General features: G+C 40.3%; 1 protein-coding gene across 1 annotated transcript in view; it reads right to left on the reverse strand.

Moving 5' to 3' along the window:
* The window catches only part of LOC141787901 (transmembrane protein 266-like), a 50,150-nt gene that overhangs the window by 25,398 nt on the left and 6,388 nt on the right, over positions 1-18,364 (reverse strand). Inside the window, exon 3 of the mRNA XM_074666604.1 lies at positions 9,487-9,678. Within this exon, the coding sequence (XP_074522705.1) occupies positions 9,487-9,678 (192 nt within the window). The remainder of the gene's footprint in view (positions 1-9,486; positions 9,679-18,364) is intronic.

Raw genomic sequence — 18,364 nt, forward strand, 5'->3', positions numbered from 1 at the left:
CTAAAACAAAGCATCTCGTACAGAGGCTGAAATAAGGAGTTTCTAAACCAGAAGCTACTGAAGGGATACCAGAAGGACAGGATGAAGTCTAAAAATGCAGAGTACCACCTCTTTAAGGTGAAGCACTCTGGGCTAAATACAGAAATTAAATCTGATTTTCCAGCTCTGATAAGCTGCCTTACAATAAATACACAAGTTAAAGCTGTTCAATTGTATACAGCTGTCAGTGTCCCTGTGACGCAAAATTGTTTGGATCTCAAAAAAGTTTGCTGCAACTCCAAGTCATGAAAGTAATATCCATTTATCATCCCTCCCACCTGGTTTCCTAGAGATTGGTGTGATAACTTAAGAGTACACTTTTTGGGTCTTTTAACTCTTTGATAAGATTGCTAGAGGGCCAGTTGTTTTTTCCAAAATATAACATTTGGACCCTTGGCTGAGAGCCAGTAGGTGGCACTTGTTTTTTCCTCTTTCCCCCCTTCACTCTCTCCAAATTTAGATGAACCATCTGGTGCTAGTTTCTAACCCTGGACTCCTTGCACATTTGGAACAGCCGTATCAGCAACATATGCTTCTGTCTCTGCGTCTGGCAACCACACAGCCATCACTAGGATGGGAGGTGACATCATTGCACTGCTCAGGTGTGAGCTTGTCATGGCAGTGGGAATGTGTGTGTGTAGGGATGGGGTTGGGTCAGCCAATGAAATCTGAAGCACTCTCTAATCTGTATGCTTTTTATCAGCCATTGACTCTTGTCCTCAGACAACAATAGGACCAGGTAATTCCTTTTATCCCCTAAATCCCTAACATATTCATTAATTGTATTCTGACCTTTTCCAAACCTTAAAATGTGTGTGTGTGTGTGTGTGTGTTACAGTCGTTGGTGGAATGTTGATTTTTTTTTTTTTTTTTTTAATGGTTTTTTTTTGTTTGTTTTTTTGACATTTTTGCACTGAGCAAGACTGCAGAGGTTTATAAAATGTAAGATAACTTGTTTAAGGGTTTACACACAGTATCTGAAACTGTATATAGAGTGGACAGCGGGACGGCGCTATTTAGCATTTTACGGTCTCAGGCACCACCACTGGCAGCTGTTGTGCACCTGTTGCGCAGTAGAGGCTATGAGAGAATCTGAGTGGTATTTTTTTTTCTTTACAGCATCGAATTTCTTCTTGGCTCTCCCTCCCGACATATTTTTCAATCCCTGAAAAAAAAATACACAAGAACGTCAGCTGTCAATCATCATTAAACGTGACGTAAAGCCTCATTTTTAACCTCTAATAACTAATGAAAACTAAACTTTTCAGAAAAAAAGAGGACTTGAATACAAGGCAGCCAAATAATATCTTCAAATCACCACGATAAACGAACGTGAGAAACATTTCTTTGAAGTATTTTAATTTTTTAAAACTGATCACAGCCCATCTGGGATGGCTGGGGAAATGGATTTGTTGGCCTTTACAGCAGCTAGCCACCAGGGGGAGCAGTTTTTGTGGCGACCTCACTTTAAGCTGAGCAAGATGACGTCCAATTTTTTACAGTCTATGGTCTGAGCTGGATAGAATGTCTAAAGAATCAGGAAATTATATAAAGACTATAATAAGATAAGATTTAGATTAAATACAGATTGGCAAGTAAAATAGATAGTTGAATCTGACATTTGATTGAAAATAATATTAAGGCAACATATAAAATGGGCTGCGTGGTGGCGCAACTGTTAGCACTACAGCCTCACCGAAGGCCCACTAGGCTCCCAGTTCACCAGGTGGGCCTTTCCATGTGGAGTCCTCCCACAGTCCAAAAACATGCTCTTCAAGTTAACTGGTCACTCTAAATTGACGGTAGGAGTGAGTGGGAAAGGTTTTCTGTCTCTATGTGTCAGCCCTGTGATTGACAGGCGACCAGTCCAGGGTGTACCCCGCCTCTCACCCTAAGACAGCTGGGATAGGCTCCAGCCACCCGTGACCCTGAACAGGATAAACCATTCAGGAAATGGATGGATGGACAACATATAAAAATCTGGATCTGATAAAGGAAAATACATCCTTTATCATCAATTCAAAACAGACGGTCAGGTTTCCTACAAAGTTCATTTAACCTATATTTGTGGATGCAGCATGGAAATGTACTCTCAGACAATGTATACTTTTTGCTTTTGCATCACTAAAACTTTCTAGTGTCTTGTTGTCCCTGCCCAGTCTCCATGAAATGTGTTGCTGCCATCAAATTTAAAAACAAGCAAAATTTTTTTCATGAAACAATGAAAAACTTTTTCAATTTGAAAATTATACCTTAGTTTGGAAAGTTCTTCTCTACTTTTTTGTAGTCTTATGAAAAAGGCTTGCATGATACATTTTTAAACCTACTCAGTCATTGTTCAATAAGACTCAGGATTTTTAATTATATGCTTTGAGTCAGATATTTTCATCCCCAAGAAACTTCACCCAAAGATTTGATCATTTTGTGGAAAATCAAAATTGTATCTGTTAACTATCATTTTAATTTATGAAAGCAAGATCAGAACCCTGAAATCTTTCTTGTTGACTTTCTTTGAAATACCCATTTATTTTTCACCAGCATCATCCCACACAAACACAAGCTTAAATGCACCAAAAGAATCCTTCAACATAAAAAAGTGTGCAAACAAACAAAAGCAGCTTGATGACTAGGAAGAGAGTGGGCGGTCATGAAAGTGCTGAGCACAAGCCCACGCCACCTTGGTCCTCCCAGCATTTTTCCTAGACAGGAAGATGGATGGGCTCAACTCTATTAATAACCACACTCCACTTACCATGACGCCAAAACTGCTAACACTGCAACTGCCCCCTGATGCTAGCTAGAACAACCACCTCCCACAATTTCGCCCACGTCTCTCAACAGTGTGTTAGGCAACAACACAGTAAACGGTGCTGGAAATCTCCATCATGGACACCTTTCTTCACTCTAGCCGCACAACTGTGAACCTAATGGGTCCAAAACGTTTCTGAAGATGCCACTGGTGGTTTTGATTGGCTTGATGTGCTGACGTGTGTGATGTACACTCACCAAAAACACACAGGCTGCCTCATGGCTTTTGCTTTAATTACAATGCAGGATGGGACAGGCCAGCATACTCTATGAGAAATGGAGGTCATATTAAAAAGGTGGGAAGAGATGAGATCCCAAGTCTGCAAAGTGTAAAAAAAATGGAAGGAGCAGAAAGAAAAAAGAGGGAAATCAGAGGAAATATGTAGAAAGGTGGTTAAAAGAGGAAAGAAAGAGCTCATTGAAATGTGCAGAAGCATCAATGAAGGAGCACTATTGTTCCTGATGATATGTGACAGCCCAGAATAAACTGGAATATGAAGTGAACCATGATTACAGAGGATTAGATTAACAACCAGTGCAGTGAGAAAGCTTTTCAGGCCTGGCCTTGTTCTCTCTCAGTGTATAAATACTCAATGTGCTGTGTTCCAGTTCATCATGCATGCACAAATATATAAACAGTTTGTAATATAAATATATGTGTGTGTTTGTGTGTACATGTGAGCTATTGAAGCGGGGTTGCTGTAAGTGGCTGCCTCCCCATCATTTGAAGTGAGGGCAGCACACTAAGCAGGAGATAGTAAGGTCAGCTCCACCTTCACGATGCTATGGGCTGTGATATGCAAACATGGCTGACAGTAGGTGCTTCATCAAACAGTGGCAGTTTGACACAGGATCCTTTTCTCTTGATTAATCTCTTGTGCTTACTTCCTGCTATGAGACATGCCACAACCTTAGATTACAGGTGTATTTTAACAAATTAGAATATCAAGGAAAAGTTCATTTATTTCAGTGGCTCCATTCAAAAAGATAAACTTGTATGTCATATAGATTCAGTACACAAAGAATGTTAATTTTTTTTTTATTATTATGGTTTACATGTTGTGAAAACCCCAAATTAAATTTCTCAAAAGATTTTAATATTGTAAGAGTATCCGGAGTCTTTAAATGGTCTCTTAGGCTGTATTCAGACCAGAAAATTCTTTTGGTCCACTTGTTTGGTCCGGACTAAAAGCGGACTTTATTTTTTTCGTTTGGTGCAGTTCGTATTCAGATTGTACTTTTTGCAAGTGGACTATATTCTGTAAACATGTCCACGTGTGTGACGATCTGTGCTCTCATTGGACAGCACTGACAAAGGGCGGCACACAGAATACAGACCCGGAAATGGAGGTAAACGCGTGTTTATGCTCTTATTAGAGCTGCAAAATCATTTTCAGTTTCAAGAGCAGCTCCTTCAAATCAGACTTAACAACGCTGAGTTTCAAATTTTGAAACAGCAAAGATGAATGCGCGCAGCAAGGAGACGCTATGCTCTGCGTGTCCTAAACAGGACTAAACAGGAGTGTGGCTAAACAGGAGACAGAGGATCAGGTATGAACTAAAGACGGTTATGGTGGCTTTATAGGCCAAAAAGGCGCATGTATCCTGTAGTTAGTTCGTTAGTTGAGCCTTGGTTTGTATTCAGACCTGCACCGGAGAACCACGAACCACACCAAGCGGACCAAGACCACCTTAAAAAGTGGGTCTCGGTCCAGTTGTTTGGTCCGCACCAGGGTTCATTTGCATCTATTCACACCTGCATGAAAAGTCCGCACCAGCGTGGGAAACGAACCCTGGTCCATTTAAAGTGGACCAAACAGTCTAGGTCTGAATACCACCTTAGTCTGGTTCAGTAGGCTGCACAATCATATCGAAGACTTCTAGCCCAACAGTTGTCGAGAAGACCATCACTGACACCCTCTACAAGAAGGGTAAGCCACAAAAGGTTATCACTAAAGAAGCTAGCTGTTCACAGAGTGTTGTATCCAAGCATATTACTAGACTAGAAGGGAAAAGTGTGGTGGAACAAAAGATGCACAATAAACAGGGATAACTACAGCTTTGACAAGACTGCCCATGTAAGAATTTGAAGAAACTTTACAAGGAGTGGACAGAGGCTGGGGTCAGAGCATAAAAAGCCACCACACAGAGGCGCCAAGGAAATTTTAAACGTCACATCCCTTCTGTCAAGCCACTGCTGAAGCAGAGACAATGTCAGAAGAGTCTTACCTGAGATAGACAGAAAAATAATTGGACTATTGTGTTCAGTGGTCCAAAGTCCTTTATTCAGATGAAAGCCATTTTTACATTTCTATTAGGAATCAAGGACCCTGAGTCTGGATGAAGCGTGGAGAGGCACAGAATCCAAGTTGCTTAAGTTCCTGTGTAAACTCTCCACAGTCAGTGGTGATTTGGGGTGCTGTTTGTTTGGGATCTAATCTGTTAAATTTCAGCCCAAAATGTCTTCATGACATTTTCTTTTCTGTAGATTTTCTTACATTCAGAGGGAATAAGGTATCTGATTGGATTTATGACTTTAAAGTTGTGAAATTCAATGTCACGTCAGCTTTTATCTCAGTAAAACAGAAAATGATTTTCTTTTGTCAGCTCTCACTTTCAGAATCACACACTCTCATTTTGCTAAACATCGCTGCCGAGCATGTCTAAACATTTTCATGTGCAGCTTCCCTCGTGATGCTTCCTTACTGTCACAGAAAGCCAATGAGCCAGCTAATGCAGACTGGGAGTCATGGCAGGAGGGCGATCCACTTTCTCAGGTAGAGTCAGTGGAGCAGCCAACAGACTCCTCTCCTACATATATTTTCATTTTGATGGCAGTCCCACTTCTGCTGTCTTTCCTTCTCTCAACCTCACTTTATCATTTCACACATTCATAAAAAGGTTCATTTCTTTCACCCCATTTCCCTAAAGGTGAGTGTAGCACTTTCCTGCTAGATGCACTCCCACTTTTTTTTTCATTTGCATTCAGAAAGCAAACATAGATACAGGCCTGACACTGCTTGCAAACTGTTATGACCCAACAAAGTCAACTTACAGGATGCTGATGTCCAAACACTGTGTTAGAAAAATGCTACCAACTGCAGCAGGACGCCACCATAAAACCTGATGGAAGTACACGGGTGTGGTGATTGTGAATGTCATTAAAGGAGGCTAATGACCGCTGTCTGTCAGACAGGGGGATCAATACAGTAATGAGGAGGCGAAGGCAGCACAGGCGTAATCACTTGAAGGCCCCAGCGGTGCTGAAATCCACAGAATAAAATAGAATTGGGTCCTGTGGGGTGCAGCCGCCAGCTGACTGGCACATTCAGTGAGACGATCCCCGTGCTACATCTCACTGATTCTGGTGACGTTGCCTCAGAGTCAGAGGAAGCCTCTTTTCTTTGCATGTTCTCAGCTTTTCTTTCTCAGTGCTGATTCTCACCACTTTGCTCTCTGTGGAAATCTCCCAGGTTTGCATCAACATCTTTTGTGATGTGATAGCTATCAACAACAGGCACTCTTGATATTCACCTCTTTTTGCAAAGCACCCTATATAGGAACATCTTTAGAAAATTCCCAATGTAAGGACAGACACAAGGCCTGCTAGTGGTGATTAATGGGACAGATTAACACAGCGTTTAGGTATAGTGGAGATGTAACATGCACATTACTGGAGCTCATGCCTGGTGGGTTTAAATGGAATTTCATTAAAGCGAAAGAAAGAGTAATGTCTTTTATAACTCCCATTGGCAGCATTTTTACAGGCAGACATTTTGCACTAATGACTTGAATATGAAATAGTGACCCCAGCACAGTTTGACTAAATTGATCTCACTGGTAAAATAACCTTCACCACAGAGACTTGTAAATCGGTTGCAGTAGTTTCTTACAGCAGGGGTTCAGGACCTGGAGGAGAAATTCAGCATCTCACCTTCGGACCAAAGCTCATTTAAACATATTGGTAGTTTCACATTTTGATTAGTCAACAACAGCAGGCCAGTGACCCACTTATCAGCCGGACCTTACAGGTATTTCACAAGTTGAGCTTCCACAAAAGAATGCCGCATGCAGAATTCATCAAATGTTTTCCAACAAAACTAACACAGCAAGGAACACCAGTAAACACAGACATTATCCACCACGGATGGAAAAACATGCTATGACTGACGCTGATTTGAAATAGGACACATGTAGAGTTGTTCTGGTTGTGATACAGGCACAGTGTGAGTGTCGGCAGTGCGTCTGTGAAATCCATCTGTTTCTGGCCGTCACTGGCTAACTACAGGGAACCAATGGACTGAGACCTGATATGGTGTCAAACGGAGTACTTGGATGAGGAGTTGCATGGGTTTGGTCTTTATGTGAATGCATGCTTGTGTGTGTGTAGTGTTGGATCCTGTACCACAGCTTATGGTGTTTATGTGCATCCTGGTGAGAGCTGGAGCTAAGAGCCAGGTTTGAGTCACAGTTGTCGGACAAAATGGAAAGACTGGACAGCAGGTTTTTACATGGGGGGAAAAAAATCTGTTAATGTTGTGACTAATCAAAAGGACAGCTGTGATGTGACCTCATGTCCATATGTCAAACCAGCATTTCACACAATCATGTTAAAGCTGAAAAACAAGCCGAAAGCTCACACTCTTACTACTGAGGCCTGTTGGGTTTATTTTTTTTTCCTCATCTATAGATTCAATTGTACTACTTGAAATTCTATGACATCAGGTCTTTCATCCCCAATGCGTTGTGTGTTGGAAAAGTCGCAAATATATGAAAAACAGCTCGTGACAATTTGAAGATTTAAGAATCTTTCAGTTTGCAGAAGCCAAACAACTTGATGTGCTGCATTACAACTTATAACAGCCTGCTTCTGATCACTTATGAGAGATCCAAAAAAAATATTAAACATGACTGTATGTATGGCTAAATAACGTAAAATACTTACAAGAAATGACAGTGCCATGTTATCATCCTTTAGCTCATGCATGGTTAAATGCCATTTGCAATAAAGGATCCTAATGTCGGCAGGCAGAATGGAGGGAGGGGTGTTTCATCTGGGATGATGAATTGATCAGAGGTAACTTATGGATGCTGGATAACCCAGAGGTTGTCACTTAATGATAAATGGACGCCATACTGAGCAACGGGGACAGCATGACAAGGACTTGGGGAAGGAGACTTAACACATGATGGATGATGATCTTGCATGCTATGTGGCATTTATGTAAGTGTGATAAAATGTGTGTGCATGTGTGTGTGTGTTTGCATGTATTGCAAGTCCATTGTGTACAGTAAAATTATAAAATGCTTGTAGAAACAGCTCATGTTGTTCCAGCAGCTATGACCACAGTGAGGTCTCCACAAAAACTGCTCCCCCTGGTGGCTGGCTGCAGTATAGGTCAAAAATTCAGGCTTTCCAGTCATTCCAGATGGGCTGTGGTCAAACTGAAAAATTAATACTCCTCGTAGAAATGTTTCTCATGTCCGATTGTTGTGGTGATTTGAAGATAACACTTGGCTGTCTTGTATTCAAGTCCTCTTTTTTTCTGAAAAGTTGCATTTTCAGTAGTTATACAAGGTTAAAAACGAGGATTTATGTAACGTTCAAAATGATTGACAGATGCCGTTCTCGTGTATTTTTTTTTCGGGGATTGTAAAATATGATGAGAGGCAGAGTCAAGAAGTGATTAGACTCTCAAAATAAAAAAAAAATTATTATTATTTTTGTTGCCCAGCTCCACTCAGATTCTCCCAGAATCCCTCATCGTCTCTACTGCACAGACTCTGGCTACAATTGCTACCAATGGCTGTGCATGTGACGGGGGTACATCGATAAATGGCGGAGCCACGCTGTCCACTCTATATACAGTCTATAGCTATGATAGGCTCCTTACATATGAGTTGAGCAGATGAGTTCGTATTAGCCATCATCAACATCATTATACCTTTTTACTTAAACACTGATAAAAGGGTAAATTTGGAAGAAGCATTTGGATGTAGTGCACACTGTGCTCGGACTGGCATAAGTAACCTGTGGTAAGTATGAAGCGACTTGTGTATGTTTCATATCATTTTCAAATAGTATCTTCCATCTCAACATAGTGATGTTCTCATTGACAAAAAGTGTCCTTTTGTTGACACTTCAGTAAAGTCCACATCACTTAACCTCTTGAAACCTCAGTTTGTGCTGCTGATTTCGTAGACACTCCATATGTAGACTACAGTGGGCCACAGTCCTTCTTACACTTGTTCTAAGATCAGATAATTATTCTGACATGTTTGATACATGTCACTCTTTCCCCATATTACCTGTCTCTCAAGCTTCCCTACCTAATAAATGCCAATAATGTAATAACTGCAATAACTGGATTTCTGGGATTTTTACTTGCATCAGAATATTAGTGTGTTTGTGCCACTTCATAAAACCTCAGATGAGTCTCCTACAGTATATGGAAATGCCATAAATGTGTCACTCACACCTCCTCGTTGCCAAACTATCACAGAAGGAAATCATATTTCTGTACTTGTTAAAAAAAAAAGCTGTTACAAACCAATAAAAAAAAATCACATGTATTGCAGCTCACACAGCACAAGGGCTGAAAACTTTATGAGAATTTAAGTATCTCCAGTTTTACTCACCCTTCCCTGTTCTCGTCTTCATCTACATTGGAAAGAAGCTGTGATCCTGCCAGCGAGAGGTCCAGAGCAGCGAGGGGTAGATCTCTGTAGCCAAAACTCACCAGCTGGACTGGAGGAGCCAGACACTGGTTCTCATCCTCCACCGGCTGCGAGATGATCTCCAAATCTGACAAACCTGCCTGCTCCACTTCCCTAGTTACATGCCAGCAGCAGCAACAGAGCAGAAAACAGAAACAGAAAAGAATATATTACTCTGAAATATCAACAAAACCTATGGAGGAGAAAAAAGATTAACCAGAAACATGAATTCAGAATTGATGCTAGTCAGAAAAACATGACCTCGTGAATGTCATGTGAGACAGTAATGTGTTTGCTGAAGGAGTGTATGAGTACAAAAGCAGAGCAGATAAAAAAGACTTTAATTATTCAGCCCAGCAACTTCACTTAGAACACATTCTTATTTACAGAGATGGCCTCGGGGAGTGAGCGCAGGGTCAGAGAGGGTTACACACAAACACCCACTCAGCATCAGAGCACTACTGAGCACTCACACCATCCTCTATTGTGAAGGACACGAGGGGCTGAAGGTATATGCTGCCTTGCTTAAAGTCAGGGGTAAATGAGGGCAGAGTGTGCTAGTTGCAGACATCCGGATTTCTGTTCTGTTGACAAATAGCAAGCAAGCTAAATTCTAACCAACACCACACAAATACAACCGATAAAAGAAATGGGAGCTGATAAAAAGAGGAGGACCAGACGAGAAACTAACTGTAGACAGATGAGTCATCCCGTTTTTATCAGACATAAAGGTGAATCTCAACCAACCAGTTGAAATTTTATGATTTTTGTAATTTCATTCAAAAAGGTTAACTTTCATCAGTTCTAAATCTATGCATGTAAATGTTTTTTTCCCTTTGATTTGATGCTTTGGATTCTAGCACATGAAAATCTGGAATACAGTTTCAAAATTATTAGAATATATCAAAAAAATATAAATGTAAAAAATACAGAAATATCCAACTAGACACCTGACAATACCAAACAAAGTTGGTTGAGGGGAGAGGTGATGGTCGGCAAACCATTTTGTAGTTTTGACATTGTGAGCAGGTGCTGGGTTCTGAGAAAGGAAATCAGCATTCCCATAAAGCTCGTCAGAAGCTGGAAGCATGAAATGCTTTAAAATCATCACACTGAACAGCATTCCAGTTCTGTTTCTCTTTAGTTCAAGTAAGATGTTTCTGATGCCATCTCTAGTTCAGGAGAGGATTGATACAAGGAATGTGGAGGTTGTGGTCCATTTTCTAAGGATGTCTATGCCTGACTACACTGACACCAGCCCCAGTCCAACTTCTGAGAAGCCCTCAAATTGCAAATGCAACAAAAGTACCACTCTCTTTTTCATTTATTCTATCATTTAATGCTTATGCTATGTGCTATGCAGCAGCTAGGCTAACAGCTTCCTAACAGCTACTGTCAGTTGTCAGTCTGCTCTTCATGGGTTATGTCATACACCAGGATTTTTTAAATTCATTTTGTGAATAATAATAATAATAATAAGACAATAAGTATGTTACTGAAAACAATGTCAAATGAAAACAGATCTTACTATGCACAAAATATCTCATGGATGTACTGGGACATATCTTAAGGTGTGTTGAGTCTCACAACATCAGACATTCTGACCTAGGGGACCCAGCAGGGGTTGATCAGGTCTTGACTTACATTCCAGTAGCAACCCACAGATCAGCCCCTTTTTAGCCAAAGCCAATTTGTTGTTTTCTCTGTGGCTTCAGTCACGGATTGATTGGCCCTCATCTTAGTGAGTCTCTGCGGCCCATTTCTAAGGGCTCATAGCTTCTCTCCCTACACATCTCCAACAGCTCCTGGTACTTACTGTCTGGTTGGAGAGAGAAATAACAGAAAAAACTACTGAAATTTTTGTTGATACTAATTGTCAATCATGCTAAGGTAAAAAGAAAAAAAAAACACATTCCTCTGTACTCATATTGTTCAACCTCTACCTGACCCCCTCATCCACCCAGAAATGTTGACCCTAGATAACACATCTAGGATGCTCAGCTGTGGGCCAGCACAAAGTAGCCCAACATTTCCCAAAAGCCCTAGTTGTGTAAAAAGCTGGGCCATCTCAGTAAAGCGTGGAGGTGGAAACAAATGCTGAGTGCAGCTGCAGACTGAGTGTGTGTGCCCTGTGGTGTGTATTTTTAGACCAGAGCAGATGCTGGTGTATCATGTCTGCTGTGACGTCACCACCTCTCCCTTTGTCAGCTGAGCGGATCCCCACTCTCCTTCAAACGTCAAAGGAAGTCAGGAAAAAGGTGAATGGGGAGGGGAAACAAGAGGAGGAGTGGGAGAAAAAAAAGGGAGGTGGACACCAGGGGTTATATAAGCAAAGGAAGAGGGATAAGGTACATTGGAGGTACAAACAACAAAAATTGAACGCAGTTAGCCTGCACTGACAGCAAGGAAAGGAGACAAGGACACTTGGGTTTATAATAGGGACTATGAGTGAAAAGTGCCAGTTGAATAAAAGAAAAACTTTAGAGGAAAAGACAAGGGAATCACGAAGAGGAAAGAGCAAGACAACAGATCATGACTAGATATAAAAAAGATTTAAAAAAAAAAAAAGTAGAAATTTTGGTATCAAAAATAATCCATTTGTCATCTTAATGGTAGAAATTAAATGTACACTGGTAATAGCTGAGTGATTATGGTAATGGCTTTATTCACAGATTATACAATTTATGATGTTTTTTTTCCCTCAGTAGTCACTTTCCTACAGGGAGACCATGTTTTTCTCCTCAAACTGCTGTAACAGACAATACTGAGTGACCTGAAACATTCACGGGAGAGACATGCAATCTGACGGACAGGCCCAGCTTAAGTAAAGGACAGACAGTAAACAGGGCAGATGGATATGCAGGCAGATAACGGATAACCACCTAAAACACAGACACACACACACAGACACACACACACAGACACACACACACACACACACACACACACACACACACACACACACACACACACACACACACACACACACACACACACACACACACACACACACACACACACACACACACACACCAAAAATCAACCTCAGTTTATTAAAATATACAGAGATAAAGCCAACATCAACTAACCTTTGAAGCAATGTGGAGTGACCTGAGCTGCTGGAGGGCAACCTATTCTCTGTAAGAGACTGTAGGGTGTGTGTGTGTGTGTGTGTGTGTGAGAGAGAGAGAGTTTTGCTGGTTACAAAAACAAAGCCACTAATGTTGCTCTGATCTTGTTGACTTTTTCTCCATGACCATGACACTTGGATGTAAAGAAGTTAAAAATAAAACTGGAATGTTTACTTGAGGTTCAGCCAAGGGGCAACATCCGGTTTGGAAAATCAAGCCTGTGCGGAAGTGCTAAAAGTTGCTGATGGTCGAGAATCCATTTGAGGCTGGTCGCAGAAAGACCAGAAGTCATGTACACACCCAGACAAATAAAAAAAAAATCTGACTTTTATGGCATTAAAAAGCATGTTTACAGCCTGGTTAAACAAGCTTGGGTCTGTAATGCTGGTTTTGCTATCAGCATACACTGTAGGACTGTAATTTTTTTTCTAACTCTGCTGTTTTGAAGATATAAGGATCTTTAGATTGTCCAATTGAAGATAAAGCTCAGCTCATGTGACTGACAGGCGCACTGTAGCTGTTAGAAAGAAAGCTCAAGGCCAGCGTCGTATAAAATGTAGTGGTGGGCGTATCGATCTAAATAACGATAGTATTGATACCAAGATGAGCATTGGTATCGGATCAATACTATCCTGATGAGATCAATACTGCAGTTTATCTTATGTCCTCCAGCAATTCACTTTACTTTCCTCCGTCTGCCGCTTCTCTGTGCAAATGAGAGAGAACTTTTTGTTATTTTGCACATGTGATTTTATTTTTTCCTTTGTGGTGGTAAAATAATTATTTTATTAACTTTATCCAGTTAAAATGTTGTTTTATTGTTGTGGTTAGCTGAAAAAAAAGCATTTTTGTTGCCCTAAAATCTTTGTGCTGTGTTTTACTATAATCATAATAATAATCAACCAACTTAAGGCCAAATCACAAAATTATTCAATGATCAATACATTTCATGTAAAAAAAGTATCGGTATCGGCGATACTAGGCCTGTATTTACTGGGTATCGGATCGATACCAAAATTATCGCCCACCCCTAATAAAATGTGGCTGCATCCGCACTTTGGCTTCATTTCGTGGTACCACGTACAGATGGGTGACATCGTGTAGACTCCGTCCATGTTTTATGCTGGCTATGGGTTCAGCTATTCAAGTCAAAATGGCAATGATAGTTGATTCAAATGATACAAGTGACAATGTCAATAACTGTGTCAGTGTGAGGACAACAGTAAAAAAGTTCCTGGCACCAAAACATCAATGACTTATTTGATTTGAAATACTGTTAGCAGCTACAAAAACATAACAAGAACTATGGACATGGATGGCAAAGTTAATGTCTGACCTGTTTAACCAAGCTGTCTAAGAAATAGACAGACCAGTGAATACAAAGTTGACCCAACACGAATATTAATGGCAGCTCTTAATAATAAAATAACTGTTGGTGCAGACTGATGTTTTGTACTGATATTGATGTAACTTGAGGATGAAACTACTTTCAAAAGGATAGGTGGTTGCATTTCCCAAGAGTAGTCTTTCATCTCTGCATGTATATAGCATATGACAGCAGGCTTTTGTTGTTTTGCTTTTTATTAATAAAAACCTTTTGCTTTCAGGAAGAAGTGATACTGTAGTCTAGTCTCAAGAGCTGCTACCCTCATCTCAATTTGATGGGATTATTTCCCTCGGTGACTGGGCCTTACATTTCTTTGAAGATGCATACTCTATACAGTCAGAAAGAAAGTCACAGGGGGCTGCGATGCTGTTGATTCACGTATAAGGCAATATGTATTACATGAGTGAAGAAATGAATGCTGAGAAAAAGGCAGAATATTACAGATATTTGGTCTACCGCTGCTCCTGTACATTTAGGAAATTAATGAAATAGTTCCAATAATTTAGTATGGGCTCGTGTTGCTAGCTCAATCTGCAAATGCAAATCAATCTGCTCATCTTCTAAAGAGGTGTAGTCAACCAAATATCAACAAGTGTCAACCAAAATGTTTTTAGATCCTACAATTAGCACAACAGCGAAATGTGACACAGCAGTATCCTGCTAAATTAGGTAGGTCATCCAATCATCAATACACCCGATACACAGAAAATGAGGATTGCACGATCAAGAAGGCAACATTCCCAAAGTTATTGTCATGTGATTCAAATGCAGTATCACATTTATAATGTTCAACATCAGCAACACCCAACCCCATATCTGGTGCCTGTGTCTGTTATAATACTGTATCTGCCCTATATCAAGCAGTGGAGACTGGCTTGACTTGAATCACAGAAAATGGAAATCTTAAAGGATGACTGAAACTGTTCTCAAGTGGAGGTGCCAAAACTGTGCTTACAGAGACCAGGCCTCTGAAAACTTCAGACAACTCAGGAGGCCAAGGATGTTATTTAGAAGGAAAGTGATCATAGGACACAACAATTGGACTCGCGTTTTTTGTTTTTAAAGGCCTTGAAAATCTTCTTTCTCAATAATTCTCCTCTGACTAATGTGCTACATGAACTACTTTCTTTCAGAGATGAAAAAGAAGAGCTGTCTGTGTTTAGCAGAGTTAGAGTCAGTTGAATATGTGAAAAATCATACCTACAGTTTTTGACTTGAATTAAATCATGAATATAAAGATGAGATGAGATGAGATGAGATGAGATGAGATGAGATGAGATGAGATGAGATGAGATGAGATGAGATGAGATGAGATGAGATGAGATGAGATACTCCTATATTCATCCTACACATGGGAAGTTTACAGAGTCACAGCAGCAAACAAGAAAATGTATAATGCAAAAAAATCTACTAAGAAAATATATATGGAATAAAAAGTTTAACATAGAAAAAAAATGTCCATAGAGAACAATTTGGTCATCATTTTCCTGTCATCACCTCCACATGGTCTAGGATTGAGCTAACCCTCTTTCGCTAGTTTGTTCAGTAATCCTTCCAATGTGGCTTTTGTGTACAGTGCTAGCTCCATTTGCCATGTCTCTGTGAACAGCATGATGCTACTCTGCCAGTTTCCCCTCTGGTGCTGAGTTAGCATGGCTAGCTCATCCAACTTATTAGAGATAGATCTTGCATTCCTCATTACGACGACTAAAAGGACAGATTTATATCTTCTTTTCTTAGCTTGTACCACAGTATCAGTACATCGTCATTCTTGCCTCTTTCTTCTCAGTTCACAGGGAACATCAGGCCTAGCACGTAGCATCAATATGCCATGGGCTATTAACAGCTGATTTTGTATGTTAACAATGCCACCATGCTAATATGGATCTTTATATAGGATCTCCAGACACACAAGGAACAAAAACAATAAAAACACCATTTGAAACAAAACCAGAACGGTGTCAGTGAGTTATACAAGAGTTTACAATCCAAGTTTTCTAGAGTTCTACATCACATAACTTGTTTTTTATCTCGTCAAAACGTACACACCATACATAGCAGAGAAAAGAAAAAAATATAATGGAGACGCTTCCATTGCCACCTCCTAATACCCTATGTCCTGTGCATTCCCATAGAAAACAACCCACTGACCAGGGGGGGACAGTGTGTCCTCACATGTCCCACTCATGGTAAACAGATGGTAAGATGGAGTGGCTTATTGTTGCACTGTGAAGGTTGTTTATGTGTCTCTATGACAAATACCTCCACACTTATTTTACTTGGCAAAGAATTAATTCCCGCCCCGAGACTGTGGATACACAGCATTATGCCACAGTGGGTTGGCCTGATAGATGTTGTTTTCTCCACACTTCTCCTACACACAGCACCTCATCCATACCACCTCTCATCTACAGCACAGCAGCAGGTTTGGCTCGCTTCCCAAATGATCAGGACCGCACACATAACCACTCATGACAGACACAAGCTGTCCAGAGCCCCACCAGCTCACAGCTTACAGTAATATGCCTGGTGTGCAGCAGGGCTGCCAGACAAGATATCAGGGAAAGCTGCAGACTCAGACCATGGATTTTTATGTACAATGCAAAAAGAGGTATAAACATGAAGCAATGAGGTTAGTTGTCCATTTTAAGGCATGTTTGATATTTAAGTGACATTTTTTTTGGCTTGCTTTAGGAAGGCAATCATTTATGGTTTATATCATTTTTATTCTGGTACCAGTGAAGTGGATGTTCCACAAAAAAGTAAGATAAATAACAAGATAGTGATAGGGTAAGTTGTTTAAAGGCCCGTTAATTGTTTGATGCACCATAAACTAAAGCTGTCAGGGAAAATAAAAGCCCAACGATGTAACCACTCCTGCATCTATCGAAGTAAACATATTTTTACTGGCCTAGACCTAAGTCCTGACCTTTCTGTGTATCCCCCAATGTTCCTGTCTAACTGAAAGTGGCAATTGCGAAATTCTGAAAAACATGATTTCATGGAAAGACTAAAAAGAATGCAACTGCAGTAGAGCACCCAGAGGAAAGCAGTGATATTCAGGGAAGCAGTATTCCCTGGGGGCCGGCAGATAAAATTACATATCGGACTGTGGAGTTGTGGGCCAGGTAGGAAAGGTCATTATGTGACAAAAGTTGCTCAAGGGATTTCACGGCCAAAACAGAAGGTCATAAAAGTAACTGGGAGGCAGAGTTCTTCATTCGACCACCACAGTGACTCGCTCATGACCCTTGAGATCAGTTTGCAAAGCTGCATGCAGCCTTGGGAAAAAGAAACAGAAGGTTTTGGCATTGTTTGGTAATGAGCAATGTCAGCGTCTTGCTACACTTGACTTTGGAGCATGTGAAACATTATACCAATAAATATTTGCGTTTTGACACATTAAGACATAAGAGTGAACAGATGAGTTTAAAGCACTGCTGTTGATTGGTAAAGCATGAGAGCTGTTAGCTTGTTTGTTGACCCATGCACTGAAACTCAAATAAGTCACTGCTCACGATTAAATCTGCTAACACAGTAATCCATTAATACTGATATCAGAGCAGTCAATGAAATGATGAATAATTTCCATCACAACCATAAATCCAACTTAGCATTAACATTCAGACACTGTCATTATGAAGCACAGTGTTTTAAAGTCAGGAATGACACTGCTTAGCATTAAAACAGTTTTAGAGAGCCATTGTTTTTATGTGCTCTCTTTTTTCTATCTTGAAGTTTAAAAAAATAATGGGGAAAAAATGTGGTTCCTGAATAATTACCTCCACGAAAAACATGCCAGTAATCACAATTAAATAACCATGAGAGACCCAGGTGGTCTCAATGCGCAGTCTCAAATAAATTTAACATATGTCCGGAAAGTTGACTGCAGAGAGAGACAAGTCGTGACAGGAACTGTATGTTGAATTCTTTTCAATCAGATTGACTTAAAGTGCTGCAAAGTTAACTCAATGGGTCTATATCCTTTAAAACTTTTATTGGCCAGTGTTCATAAATCCCAAATTCCCTTTTCTTTCTGCATGATGGTAATAAGATCTACTGTCTTAGGATTCCCTTATTACCCATTATTAAAGGTCCCACATTGTGCTCTTTTTCTGCAGTTTAATATGGATCATTGATGTCTTCATGAAATGGTAGTAACATATTTTGGTCCAAAAAGCCAATAAATCGAGCACAGCAGCATTGTTTCCAGGCTCTCATAGCCCCTCTGTTCAGAACGCTCTGATTTAGTGGGCGTGACCTTCATATGTAAATGAGCCAC

Source organism: Halichoeres trimaculatus, unplaced genomic scaffold (assembly GCF_033239565.1).
Source record: "Halichoeres trimaculatus isolate MK-OKI-2021-1 unplaced genomic scaffold, fHalTri1.1 fHalTri1_scaffold_3, whole genome shotgun sequence".
NCBI classification, from domain to species: Eukaryota; Metazoa; Chordata; class Actinopteri; order Labriformes; family Labridae; genus Halichoeres; species Halichoeres trimaculatus.